Source organism: Nicotiana tabacum, chromosome 3 (assembly GCF_000715075.1).
Source record: "Nicotiana tabacum cultivar K326 chromosome 3, ASM71507v2, whole genome shotgun sequence".
NCBI classification, from domain to species: domain Eukaryota; kingdom Viridiplantae; phylum Streptophyta; class Magnoliopsida; order Solanales; family Solanaceae; genus Nicotiana; species Nicotiana tabacum.
In genome coordinates this window covers 171,281,038-171,295,752 of record NC_134082.1, presented here as the reverse complement: position 1 = coordinate 171,295,752, position 14,715 = coordinate 171,281,038, and the positions used below count along the sequence as shown (strand labels likewise).

At 35.4% G+C, this 14,715-nt stretch overlaps 1 protein-coding gene across 1 annotated transcript; it reads right to left on the bottom strand.

The window, feature by feature from the left end:
* Positions 1-9,798: 9,798 nt before the first annotated feature.
* On the bottom strand, positions 9,799-14,277 carry LOC107807662 (uncharacterized). Its single transcript, XM_016632087.2, has 7 exons — positions 14,084-14,277; positions 12,599-12,966; positions 11,842-12,069; positions 11,397-11,751; positions 11,164-11,288; positions 10,891-11,026; positions 9,799-10,243 (listed from the first exon to the last, which is right to left on the bottom strand). Exons 2-7 carry the CDS (start codon positions 12,940-12,942, stop codon positions 10,004-10,006), a joined length of 1,428 nt encoding a protein of 475 aa, XP_016487573.1. The 5' UTR covers positions 12,943-12,966; positions 14,084-14,277; the 3' UTR covers positions 9,799-10,003.
* Between the last annotated feature and the right edge of the window lie 438 nt (positions 14,278-14,715).

Genomic DNA, 14,715 nt, shown 5'->3' with positions numbered 1-14,715 from the left:
AGTAGGCATCAAGAAAAGTGAGGGTCTCATGGCCGGTCGTGGCATCGATCAAACGGTCGATGTTAGGCAATGAGAATGAATCCTTGGGGCATGCTTTATTTAAGTCTTTATAATCTACGCATATTCTCAACTAATTTTCCTTTTGGGAACTGCCACCACATTGGCTAGCCATTTGGGATATTTAACTCCCTAACAGACCCTATTTTGAGGAGTTTTGTTACCTCGTCTTTGATGAATGCATGTTTTATTTCGGGCTCGGGTCTTCTTTTTTGCTTCACCGGTTTGAATCTAGGATCGATACTTAGTCTATGAGTGGTTATTTCTGGTGGGATCCCTGTCATATCTAAGTGGGACCAAGCGAAGCAATCGATGTTATTAATAAGAAATTGAATGAGTTTTTTCCTGAGTTGGGGGGTCAGTCTCGTTCCCAGGTAAATCTTCCGATCTGGGAGATGTTCGATCAAAACAACTTGCTCTAGTTCTTCAATAGTTGACTTTGTTGTGTCCGACTTTTCGGGGGCAACGAAGGTTCGGGGAGCGAAGAAATCTTCTTCTTCATCCTCGGGGGTATGTTTGTCTCTCGGCTCTTCCGAGGTAGAGTGCATAGAATTCAGTACCTAGTGGACTGCGAACATCTCTTTCGCTGCATGCTGTTCTCCATATACTTTTTTATACCGTACTTCATTGGAAACTTCATCATCTGATACAGAGTTGACGGTACTGCCCTCATGTTGTGTATCAACGGCCTACCAAGCAATGCATTGTACCTCACATCACCGTCGATGACATAGAATTTTGCATCCTAAACTGCTCTAGACACGTTGACCGGGAGGGTGATCTCCCTCTTCGTAGCTTCGTCGGCCATGTTGAAGCCGTTGAGGACTCGGGAGGTAGGTATAATCTGATCAAGCAGTCCGAGCTGCTCTACCACCTTCGACCTGGTTAGGTTAGCCGAGCTACCTGGATCCACGAGTACACGTTTAATTTGAATGTTATTCAAGAGAAAAGAAATTACCAGTGCATCGTTATGTGGTCGAGTTGGGGTCTCGAAATCTTCCTCGCTAAATGCAAGGGTGTCTTCGGGCATACGACCCCGAATTGACCCTTCCGTTACAGCGTACACTTTTACCCGTTTGATCACGGGTCCCTGGGGGATGTCGGTCCCCCCAATGACCATATGAACAATGTGTTGAGGTTTTTTCGCTCCATTTTTCCTGTATGCCTCTTTTTCTTCCCGGGTGGGATTTTTCTGAGTTTCCTGTTGGCTTTCTTGGTGTGTATTCTCGTTAATGTAGGTATCGACATCAACATGTTGGGCGTTGCGTGAAACAGTACCCACGGGGATCGGTTCTGGCATACTCTCGGGGTTTTGTGGTGGTACTCCAGTATCTGGAATTGCTACACCGTTCTCTCCATGGTCCTTAAGACCGTCATTTTCATGTGCATTTACTGGGTTAGACAGTCTAACCTGAAATCAAAGATTCTTGGACAGGAAAAAGTGTGAAAAATAACTTGTGTTATGTAGTAAACCAGCAAGAAAATGATCACTATTATTTTTAGCCTTACGGTGGGTGCCAAACTGTTTACCTTAAAAATAGTAATTACAATTAAATTTGATTTTGTTGGTTCTAAAAATATGTGATCTGTTTTTATGCTAGTTGTTAGGCAATAGGTGCTAAGTATGAGACTAGGAAAATAAGATAAGAAGTTGCAAATAGTATGTTTAAGCAAATCGGGTGCCTGAGAATCGGGGCCTCGAGCTTGGCTATACGGGACCTTGAGGTCGTGCTCGATACTGAGTTATGGGTAGCTGATGAAGGGCTAACAGTATTGGGAGCTTTGATGAAGGCTATTTATGGTCAATAATGAGCAATAAATGAAGAACAATAAATAGAACACAATAAATGTAAGTAGTCAAATCAAGAGAATATGTTTAAGTTAGATATCAGAGAATGTTCTTGTTCTTGTATTCAATATTGTGTATCTTGTGTAATATCATCTGTGCAAAAAAATAGTAAAGGTCCCCTTTATATAGGAGAAGGGAATCTCAACATATTACATGTGCATTTATTACAAAGAAATGTAGTCGGTATAGCTACTTAGCAGTCTGGTACAGACTGGTACTATTCTTGTAGGTGTTGTTGTCTTGGACCACGTGCCCAGAAAACTTCCCGTTTATCCATGATAACCACCGACTCGTGCTACCCCGAGGTCGAGATCTCGAACTGTGCCCCTGGCCTTCGAGGCGAAGCTATGAAGAAGACATAATGACCGCTAAATCGGGCTTTCCGATTTCACCCGTATACAACCACCAATGTCCCCAAGATGGTGGAAAACTAAAAGAAAATACATTAATATATCACCTGATAGTGCGTTTATTCATTGCATTATTTCTTTTCTACGTGCGATAAACCGTTCCCGTGCAGTTGCAGTTATTGTTAGTACTAAATATGAGCGGTCACTTCCTTATTCTCTTGTTTTAATATATGTGATGGCTAAGATTAACGAGACTTGGTATTCCATAAAAAAAATTGTCACAGCTCAAAACCTCGGCCATAATTGGCACTGAACGAATTATAATTTTAAATTCTTTCTCCAGTAACAATACGCAAATAGATATTCATCACAACCATATTGTCGGTATGTAGCATACTAGCATTGCATACAGGGGTGAAGCAATGTTGGTCCAAGGGTGATCAACTGAACATCCTTCGCTGAAAAATTATACTACGTATAAGATAAAATATGTACTTATTATTGATTTAAAAATAAACTTTGAACACTCTTGCATAGCCCATTGGCAAAGGGTGTTTAAAATTTGAACACCCTTATTGAATTTCCTAATTTCGCCGCTGATAGCATATGATGTATCAATAAAACAACCTAAAAATATACCAAGGCAGACAAGTTTAATGAATAAATGGAGTAACTCTAGAACAGCTTTCTCTTCTACAAACAACGTCTAAGCAACTTTCTCGCCTTTAATTATTGTTATTATTAATTAAATCAGACGTTACAGGAGGTAAAGAGAAATCCTTGAGGAATTATTGTAGTAAAATCAATATGATTAAGCTAAAAGGATAATCTTGGCCAAATTGAAAAGTTGAGGCGCTGGACAGTGGACACAACTATTGATTGTGATAGATGATGGAAATAGGGCTGGTACCGTGGGCGGAAATTGGCCGGCGGAAGCGGATCAACAAAATCCCTTCCACCGAAAATTATGCTGTGTATATAAAGTAAAATTATATATATAAACACTATTAGAAGTTGAATGCCACTAGCTTTTTTGTCGTATTTACTTTTTTATTTTTGGAATTCCTTTAGTGAAAACAACTGACTGGTACACATGCATCACTACACTACCCATTGCTCCTTTTATTAATCTGGAATGATTGGTAGGGGCTCATTTACATAGAATATAAACTTTTGGAAATTTCATTGAAGATTTTATGATATATCCATTTTTTTGTTTTTCTGGGGTCACTCAATGCTTCACGACTTACAGTAACACAAAACTTTTTCTTGTCAATTAGTCAGGGTGTACATGGTCCACAAACACATTATTCTCTGCTGCTCTTCTTGAATAATGTTCGAATTACCACTCACGTGATAGGAAAATGTCAACAAGTTCAATCCAGCATATTTTTGCCCCCACTTTGTAAGATAAAATTTGATTTTAAGAATGAAATTTTAATTGAAATTTAATGAATAATTAATTCAATATTTCAACAAAATGTGGATATTTGAAACCGCATTAACAATTTTATCTATACCAATGAATGCCAATAAAAACTTTCAAAATCTCATAAAATTTAATGAATAAGAATTTTTGTTTTCCATTTATTTTAAAAATATTCTATAAATTAACCAGGATTCACATCATATATGCAAAGTTTAGTGTCTAATTTTAAAATATATTGGCTATTTGCAACAAAATCATATCATAGGAGTGTTTAAAGTAAAAGTAAAAGTAAAAGTAACGAGGAGATGAGGTACCTAGTGTTCACTCGTATTAGACTAGGTTCCAGTTTTTTTAAGAAAGTTCAATACTACTCCCTCCCTCCGTTCCAGTTTACGTGAACCTATTTTTTTTTTTGTCCGTTCCATAAAGAATGAACACTTTTTAAATTTGGAAACAATTTAGCTTAAACTTCCAATTCTACCCTTAATGAGAAGCTTTTTAACCACACAAATACTCTGGACCCCATTTTAACTTGTTTAGGACCACAAATTCCAAAAGTCTTCATTTTTTTCTTAAACTCTGTACTCAGTCAAACAGGTTCACATAAATTGGAACGGAGGGAGTAGTAGTAATATATGGCCTACATGTATTAAATAAAATTATAGTGAAAGTCCCTATCATATGTACTCGGCGAAAATCACAGCTTACAAGTTGATTGTATTGATTTTCATTTTTATATTATTGATAGAGAGAGCTATATGGTCATAGCCCTGCCCTACAAAATCACACTTCCTCTATATATAGCTGTTAATGGTCTAGTCATTAAATATGTTTTATGGAATTTAGGATAAATAATGACCCTCTTTAAATCATTAGGAGACAACCTACTCCCTAAATTTGAAAAATTGGAGCCAATAATTATTCAAAATCGTAAAAAAGTGCAGCTACCCAAAAAAAAAAAAAAAAAAAGAGAGGAAAAGATAGATAAGCAATTAATTTTTGTCATTCTCTATGTTGGAATTTGATATATAATACATGTGCATATTCCCAGGAAACAGAAAAAAGATGGATGTTATCGGTAGAAAGAATGAAGAAAACAGTAACTGGTATCTGTAGAAAACTATAGAACAGCTATTTCATTTTTTTAAGGGGGGGGGGGGGGGGGGATTTACAATTAAATGAAAGGAAAAAAAATTGTTATTAGAAAATTTTAATAATAACGCAAAGGTGAAGTTACAGAAAGAAAAAAGGCAGAATATCTGTTATGCCATTTCCATAAATAGAAAGTAAAAATTGATATGAGGTGTGTAATATATTCTAAGGAAATGTTCAATCATTTCGCTGGTTGCGTACGTAACTAAATATGGTCAAGTTGTGAATAATAAATACACATTAGTTATTTTAAAAGCTTGATTGGTTGTTTAACTTGTCGAAACAATAGATTTAAAATGTTTTATTATATAGAACAATTGTATTATCAAAGATACTAATTATTTCATTCAGCTTCAACATTACAATTTCGTACAGGTTGGTAGGCGTTCTAATATAACGTCAATCGGAAGCTGATACATAATTACTTATTATGGGCCTAATTGATCTCTCACTTTAATTAAGCATAAACAAATGTATCCAGAAAAAAGACATCCTTTTGGGAATAGCCATATCACTGTAGTTCTTCAGTATACATGAGGAAACTAATGATTTCCTACAGTTGTAGCACTTCCCAATTGCATTACAAATTTCATAAACACACTTATTAATTAAATATTTGTATAAGTAATAATTATTGCTAAATGGACAATTATTGTACATCAAAAGTTTCGGAAAATAAAGCTTTCAGTTTACGTCACAATTTATATTTGAGCTAAAAACAGTTCTTGCCAGTTCAATTTGTCTTGATCTTGCACAGAAAAAGATGGTTCAATTTTCTCATACACGGTGAGATAGGTATTTGAACAGTATTCGATTGAAGATGAAAAAAAAAGGTATTTAAAATAGAAGTTGATAAAAAAATTTAGATGGATAAAGTATAATTCGAACAAGAATTTCACTTGGAAATATATGAGTGAAAATCATATTTTATTTGATATACTCCTTAAACTAGCTTTCAACTTCAAATTCTTTACCTCAAGTTGAAGTTGAAATAATAAATCATAATGTTAAGAAAACATTAATAGTATGTCATGTTCAAAATTAAAATAATGAAAAATTTATGACCAAATAATATAAGGGATCAATGATTTTAAATTTATGGGTTCAAAACCACATAAACCCTTTTTGCTTACTAAGTTTTGGACACATTTTACATATTAAGTGACTTTTTTTACATAAATATAGAGTTTGAGAGAAAATTAAAAAATAAAAAACTATTTAGTAGCAAGCGAGCAAACGTTAAAAAGGAGAAAGGAGGAGTTTTCCATCTCTAGAACAAGGTTAGAACATGAAGTGAACTTTGCTCAAATTTTGTCCAAGTCTTTGGACGCATTTATAGAGCTACATATGCCTAACCTTAACAATAGTAGAAATATATAAATACTGAGAACAACCAATTTGAAAGCAACTTTAACGATTACTTCTTTTGTTTCCCATGTTTGGGGACCAGGATAAGATGATAAACAAGACTACATCAACCATATAAAAAATTGGTGGACAACATTAATATCATATAGAGAAAATTAATGATTATGCTTGGTTTTTGTTTATATATCCTTGATAGACATGGCTTTGAGTTTATTATTCTTGTTTGAGCACTCCAATACCTTATTTCCCTTTTTTCGCATGTTGCTTTGAAGTAAGAGCTACCCTGAGCTTCTACTAAACATCATTATTAATTCAACTCACTTTTGTATATCTCTCCACCCATGAAATTATTTAAACTAAAGAATTTTGAACCATATTATCTTCTCTAATATATATACTGCCAAAACCTAGTTAAATCTATAAAGCTTCTCGTGATACAAAATTCAATTATGTTAGTGACTATATTTCTACTGACCTCGAAAATAGTTTTTCAACTTTCACAAGCAGAGATACACCTATGCTATACTGGGAGGGATCATAGGTATCCATAAAATACGGCAAAATTCTCTCTCTCTCTCTATATATATATATAGTGGTGACACCTTATATATCAAATAAATTTTGGTTAAATCTAAAAACACACCCAACTTTTAAATTCTGGGTCCATCTCTATCACAAGGTAAAGATAAGATCTACGTACATACTATACTCCCTAGTTCCAATATTGGATTCGTTTTTGTTGTTATTATCTTATTGTTGTTATCTCGTGATACAAAATGCAATATTGAGTTTTTAGATTTTACTCTCACAATTTATAATCTAGTGATACCAATAAGAGCCTTGCGTATAATAAGTTCTGATTTTACTCTCATTGTCCCAAATCCCTTTTCTCCTCACCTCACCATCTCTCTATATAATAGATAAAAAAATTTAAAAGTGAATGAAGATTCTACATATTTACATCAATGCGATAACAGAGAATTAAGAAATAAAAGGAAATAGCATGAATAGTCATTCTTTTTAAATAAAAACATTACTTCTTGTTTTTTTTTTCCTTTTCAGTGCCTCTAATTAATTTTAACCACCCATACTATTTTTAGTTCTCCCATATCATAGTCATCCATTAGAGTGCTTGTTTGGTTTGGTGAAGGAGGACACATTCATGTACTTAAAGTTTTCATGTTTCCATCATTGTATCTTAAAAGTGCGTTGATCAAATTACAGCAATGCAAGTACATGTCAATCTACAATAAGGCTGTGTATCTTTATTTTCTTTTAGGGCAAGAACTAGATAGAGTTGACAGAGGATAAGAATCCAAAGATCCAAAGCGAGAATTACTATTACTAGTATACCTTTTTTCAAAACCCTATATCAAAGTGACCATTGGCTATATAAAAGGGACAAAGTACCACCCTAGAATAAAGAGTTCAAAAATTCTATTGAGAGCTTTTTAAAAAAAACTAGATGCAATATATGCAAACAAATTTTGAGGACGAATTTGTTGGTTCGATTTCAGCCTTTGGAAAAGCATAAATGTCTAATCAAAGATGCACAATATCTAAGGGCTATTATTAAAGGTATCGGTAAGGCTTACTAGCTAGCTCCTCTTATTGGATATATCTTTTTGCCTCAACTGGCTTACATTGTCTGAAAAGGATTTAATTTATTGTACCAGCTACTTGCACTGATGTAACATGTTGATTGTAAAGTTGGGACCAACTGAAGATAAAGGAAACAATTTTTCATTTTCAAATACAGTATAACATGGTAATAGAGCAAAAGAAGCTAAGATGAAAGGCAAAGCTTAATTCCAATATTACTAAGCAGCATAGCGTACAGGCTCAAAGCAAATATTCCTCTGAAAAGACAATCTATTCATAAGCCGCAAAGTTAAAGCGACTAATTTGTAAAGTGCCAAAAATAGAAGATAAACGTAAAGACTTCGTTTCTCGTAGATTAAGAGGATCTAGGAAGTATGCATCAAGAAAAGAGATGAGTGTTTGTACGCGAATGGTGCTTTTTTTTAATTAAAAAAAAAATATGGGTTAACTTACGCTCTAATATAACACTTGGTACCCGTTACTTTTCACTAATACAAATATCGAGTTCTATACCCGCGAAAACTTAACAGATAAAAAGATCATTATTTTGCAAGAATATGGTGTTTTAATATCTGCAGTGTCACGATTCTACTTAATTTCTTGCATCTCGTGGAAAATATAACCAAATGGATGACAAGTTCTCATTATTTTACACATCTTGACCTGCCTCCTCAGTCTTCATGTTTAATGATGCCACCATTGGGTTTATTAGGAGGCACAGATTAGGATACGATGAAGTACTTATAAACATTAAAAATGTGTTAAATAATTAAGTGGCGCCATTCGGTACACCAGTAAAGTAGAAATTAGTTTGTAGCCTAACTACAAGATTTTGATGTACTTTGCACCTTCAATTGTAGAGGGTTTTAAAGAATGCTTAACAAGGCTGAGGATACTTATTGGAGAAGGCAAGTAGATTCTATCCATCCCAAAACACTAGCTAATTGCTTTGTGGTGCTGTCGCTTTTGGTTGTAAAGGAGAATGTCCAAATATTAAAAGCAGATTTAAAGGCCCAAAACGGAATTTGTCAGGCAGCAACGACCAAAATGGTGTTAATTATCACAAAATGATCCCCCTCTAGTAATTTACTTTCACAGGGATAAAGTTCAAAGATATGTTAGCTCTTTCGGGATAAGATAATTTTTGCTAAAAATGGTTAAGCATATATCGCTGCCCGTGGTCTATCGGAAATAACAGCTCTATCTTTACAAGATAGGGGTAAGGTCTGCGCCAACACTAATCTCCTCAGATCCTACTTGTGAAATTTATATTTGCAGAAATGGTTTGTTGTTGTTATTGTTGTTGGTTAAGCATATATCTAAATTAGCTCATATTGCAGTAGGCTAGTTGTTTCATTGATAAATGAACATCTCTCTTGTCTAACTGTTTCAGGTCGAATTCCAATTCCAGCTTAAAGCGTATTTATGTACATTGTGTCTGTCTAAATTCACATTGGTGTTTGTTTTTCTTCTTATTAATTGGTTTTGTCATAAATTTCCCAACTCTTGTTCGAGATTCACCTAATTCATACATGTGCTGTTAGCAAATTTCAAAGTCACTAGCTAGAACCTCAAAATAAAAAAAATGGCTTTCCGCAAATAGCCAAAACATGCGACGCCCAATTGTTGCCATTTTTCATGGCATCCAAGGTACGAGACCGAGGCTGTCTACACCAGCCACCAAACTAGTAAGTCCAAATTTAAAAAGATCATTGACTTGTTGTTTATGATTCACGACATATTCACCAGGACATTTTCACAGAACATGTTTAACTTTTTACTGGAGCAGCACATCTACAAACCTTTGCTTAACCCAACATATCATGGCAACAATCTTTACAGAAACGGAGTGTTGGAGGAATCGAAAGCATACATACATGTCCACATACCGAAAAGCAAGACACCAAGTTCCCAAGCTTGTTTGTGCTCGATGCTTATATCATCCATCACATTATACAGGGGAATGGGAAGAAAGGGGTAAATAGCAACACTTCTGTGAAAACTTCTGTAAATTAACCTAGTTGTCTTGTAAACATTCAGGCTCATCAGCACAGTTAAAAACAAAAAAAGTTACAAAATTTAACAGAAAGACTTGGGCCTTAATATCTATCCATAAGAAGCCAACAAGTTCACTACATTGCTCTTTTGGCTTTAAGGCAGAACACATGGGGACAAATCTAGCATAAATGCTACAGCCTACAAACCGAACATTCCTAGTTCAGTCGCCTTCTCCTTCTCAAATGTCTCAAAATATTGGTAAATGATTGTGACAGCAAGAAGAATTCCAGTTCCTGATCCAATTGCTCCCATCAAGTCTGCCAAAACTGTCAATGCACCAATGCATACTCCTCCGAAGGCAGCTGCGGTAGGAATGTAACGATTTAATTCTTTCTGCAGGTTTGAATCACGATGCCCAGGCATCACCATTTGTTGCTCCTGTAAAACAAATATCATTAGAAGTGTCATACCAGCAATACTCGTGGAGTCATAGGCATCTAGAAAAATCCAAGAAGATAACAAACTTTTTACCGCCAAAGAGAATAATTGTAATATTTCCAATGGCGATTGAAAGAGTTACTTTTATTTTCTGAAAAATAACTGTTTCTGGAAATACACAAAACCTTTGTCATTCAGTACTATGACCACTCTGTTTCTATATTATAATCCATGTGAGATAACCATGCTCCAAAAACCTACATCTTTCATTCATAGGCAAAACTAACCAGGGTTTTACAGTGATTCAGTTATACAGAGAGATGTGGGACATTGCTTAGTCAAATATTATGAATTTTCATTAGTATTTTATGAGCAGTTAGCACAATGGAAAGATAAACTCTGCTGTCTTTTTCAACTTATGGTGCCTGGAAGTGACTAGTTCTTGACAATTAAGTAATCTATAGCATTTATTTCTTCTCATAATCTACAGTATGGGGCAAAGTTAGAACCCCAGTAAGAAAGTTAACATTAGAAGTCTGATCAAGTTGAATTTTGATTAGTATTACTGTCAAATCACTTGGATAGAGTAAATAGATTGGGAGACTGAAAGGCAACCCAGCAAAAGCAAATGCTACAAGATCATTTACCTTAAGCTGCTTGGCAACATCTCTGGCGGATGATCCAGAAACTTCAATCCAAGTCTTCGAGAACAGGGCACAGGCTGACAACATGAACACTATATAGAAAAGAGCATGAAATGGATGTGCTACCATTTCTGCCAAGCTGAAATACATGAAAGTAGACAGTCAATTGCAATTGAGTAAGAAGCAATAAGTATAAGACGTGGGGCTAAACTTAGATCTGTGAAGAACATTTACAGCAAATAGAGATTGATTAGCTGAAGCAAAAGGATACAATACCTTGATGGAGCAGTAACAAGGTAAGCAAGACCAGCAACAGGAACAGATTGACCAGAATATTCAGATTCCTTCCAGGTTCCTATCAAATTCACGATGATATTTCCACCGTACCTCCTGTAGAGTAACTGATCATAGAGTAAAGAGAAGAGGAAAAAGAAAATAACTTGTTAACACTCTTGGAACAGGTAACAGTAAGGTGTCAATTCAAATAAAAAAACTTTACAATTAGGTACCTGAGAGATGAAATAAAGGTTGGAGACAAGTGCGGACTGAAGAATAATAGGCATGTTTGAGGTGTAGAAGAGTTTGATTGGGTAAGAACCTTGCTGTCCGCGAGCATTCTTAGATCTAACTGGCAAAACTACACGGAATCCTTGGAAGTAGATAACAATGAGGAAGATCAACACAGTCGCAAGCAGATTTGTCACATTGGGGAGACTTTGCCGGTAGAATGCCTCTCGAAGGGCACTGATCTTATTTGCTCTAGTAATACTAAGATGGAACAGAGCAATAATAGCACCTTCAAATTCAGCGCCACGCCCAGTATTGATGGTTGTGGGACTAAAGGCTTTCCAGATAATGCTTTCACTGCAAAATATCATTAACTTGGAATCAAAAGCTCCAAGATTGTACAGAGGAGCCCAAAACAAGTTTTTTGATGGCCAGTAAGAAACTTACCAGATATTGGTAGCTATGAACAAGGAAATTCCAGAGCCAAGACCATATCCTTTCTGAAGAAGTTCATCCAAGCACATAACAATGATAGCAGCAAAGCAAAGCTGAAGGATAATGAGGATAGCGTTTCCAACACCCAATTGGCTAACACTGCCATACATCCCTGACAGGACATAAGCAACTGCCTCACCAACAGCAATCAGGATACCCAACAACTTTTGAGCACCATTACTGCATGAGATAAATTTGTCAAGAGAGCACATCAGAGAGCTTATTGAGCAGAACAGGTAACAGAAACACCATAATATCTAGTTAACTTAATAGCAGGAACAAAATTTTGTCAGGTAAATTGTGTAGTAAGTACAAAAAAGCGGCATCCCTTTCTTTGGGGGTATGGATGAGGGGGGTGGTTGGAGCAAGTGAAGTAGGTTCAGATACAAGCATCAGATGAGGGCAGAAATATCAGTATAAGTTCAAGAGTGGGAACATTCAAAGCATGAAATTTGTCTTGCAAATCCATATAACACAACTAATATAGGTTCTGCAAACTGATTTGAGCATAAAAGTTATATATCAAATCATCCTCGAGAAGTTCCAAATAATATCCTTTTCTGATGGTTACAAACTATACTATTACCACTGCATATGGAATAAAACAAGGGACAACCAATAAATTAAACTGATGCAAATACATATAGTTGTAAAAAGAGTAAACAAACAAAATAAAAGAAATAATAATATTGAAAGTGTATGAACTAACAGGAGTGCTCGGTCCTCACGGACATTGTTGTCCACTTGAATGATCTTTGATCCAGCTAACAATTGCATCACCATTCCAGAAGTCACGATAGGAGTAATTCCAAGTTCCATTACTGTGCCACGGTTTGACGCAAGAATGACACGCATCCAGTAAAAAGGATCCGCACCAGTTGTGGAATGTATGCCATAAAGAGGGAGCTGGCTGCAAACCAGAAAGATGGCAAGCGCAATTACAGTATAGATGACCTTCTCTCTAAATTGAACCTTCCTGTCAGCACTCTGCACTTCTGGTAGGAATGAAAGAAATGGTTTCACAAGGTGCAGCACTCTGAATCCTCCTCCCATTGTTCACTATAAACAGAACTATCTCTGCTCGAACCATGAAAAAACAAAGACAAGAACTATTAGACAATTGACAGTGAAGATATAGTCCCTCAACTATACCAGCAAAAAGTACAAACATCTTTAAAACATTAAAGGGGAAAAACATAAAATATTAACTATTCAAAATTTCTAATTGTGGGATACTCAATTGAGTGTAATTTTAATGTGCATAGCTAGCAAAAAATATTAAATCTACATGTAATAATACTAGTATTAACAACATCTCAAGATAGATTTTAGAGCAAAATCTCAATCAATGAAAGGTGTTGTCATTCATTCAGATTAAGCAAACCATATATATCAAACCAATAATTTCCTAACTGAGAGTAACAGGATATTATTTGCACCCGAAACATGACTATAACTTAAGCATATAAATTGAGCTGATATCTGTAAACAAAACGAGAAAGTTCTTCCTACACCCGCCCCCGTGCCCCCCAATTCCAGAGGATTAAAACATGGAAATCGGAAATTTAATCAATCAACATATTCCTGCTATTAACAGGATAACTAAATCAAATAAACTTTTCTGAATGCTTGCAACACGACTAAAAGGTCGCTACAAATGCAAAAACATCAATTCTGATGTTGATGAACCACTTCAAATACTTTTGCATGGTCGATTAGTGAACATCACATAAATAATAAATCCATTTCATCTATAAAAGTCAATTCATCAAACCATATCTCTTTCTATAAAACATGTAAAGACTATACACATAGATGCCTTTTCAGATCTAGATCTCTTTTACCGTCACATTACCCATCAAAGCTAAAGAGCCTCCAAACAATTCAATTTTCGTACATTCGGAATTCAGACAAGTATAGGCGACGCACGGCCACATACATGCACAGCATATATAGAAAGAACAGATCTTGAGCTAAATAAAATCATCAGATCTATTGATTCTAATTACACGATTCAGATTTCAACTCCACAAAATATTTTCAAATTCACACAATGTTTCGATCGATAGATCTCTCCTTCTAATACATCCATGACCTCATTTTCAACATGCGCAAACAAAATCAGCAGTAAAACTCAATCATGGAATAGATCCACTATAGAAAAGTACATGGAGAAGAGATCGGAGAGACTTACAGCGGCGACGACGATCTGGAGATGTCCGTGGACTATTATTTCGCTCGATTTCTCCGTCGAGTTATGCTGCTATTTGTAGGGTTTTGACCATGAGAGAGAGAAGGGGCGGATCTGACGGGTTTAAGAGCAAGCGTAACAGAAATGGAGAGTGCGTGACGCCAAGTTGGATTAAATAAATAAAATATCTTCACTTTGTAACAACTGGAAAATGCAGTTGGTGATGAAAACGTGGCAGGGAAGGTCTTTGGGTGCCACGAGATTTAGCCAATGGTATTGTCCCACGTGGCTAGTGAGACGGGTTTAGTGGTCACTGTTTGGATTGAATAGTGGCCGATGTTGAAAAAGTGAGCAGGAAATGGAACAAGTCAAACCCAATTTTTGGCTAATGGAAATTCATATTATCACGAAGTTTTGGTGCAAATTGCACTAGCCGGACCAACTTATTTTTTCGGTTTTAGCCCGCATTAAAAATTATTTATATTTAATAGTAAAAAAAGAATATAAAATTTATATTATTTTTATATATATATATATATATATATATATATATTTTATTTTAACTATTATTTTGAGAGCGATTATACAGTATCATTTTTCCTGCTTATAATTTTGTGATATTTTGAGACTTTTTA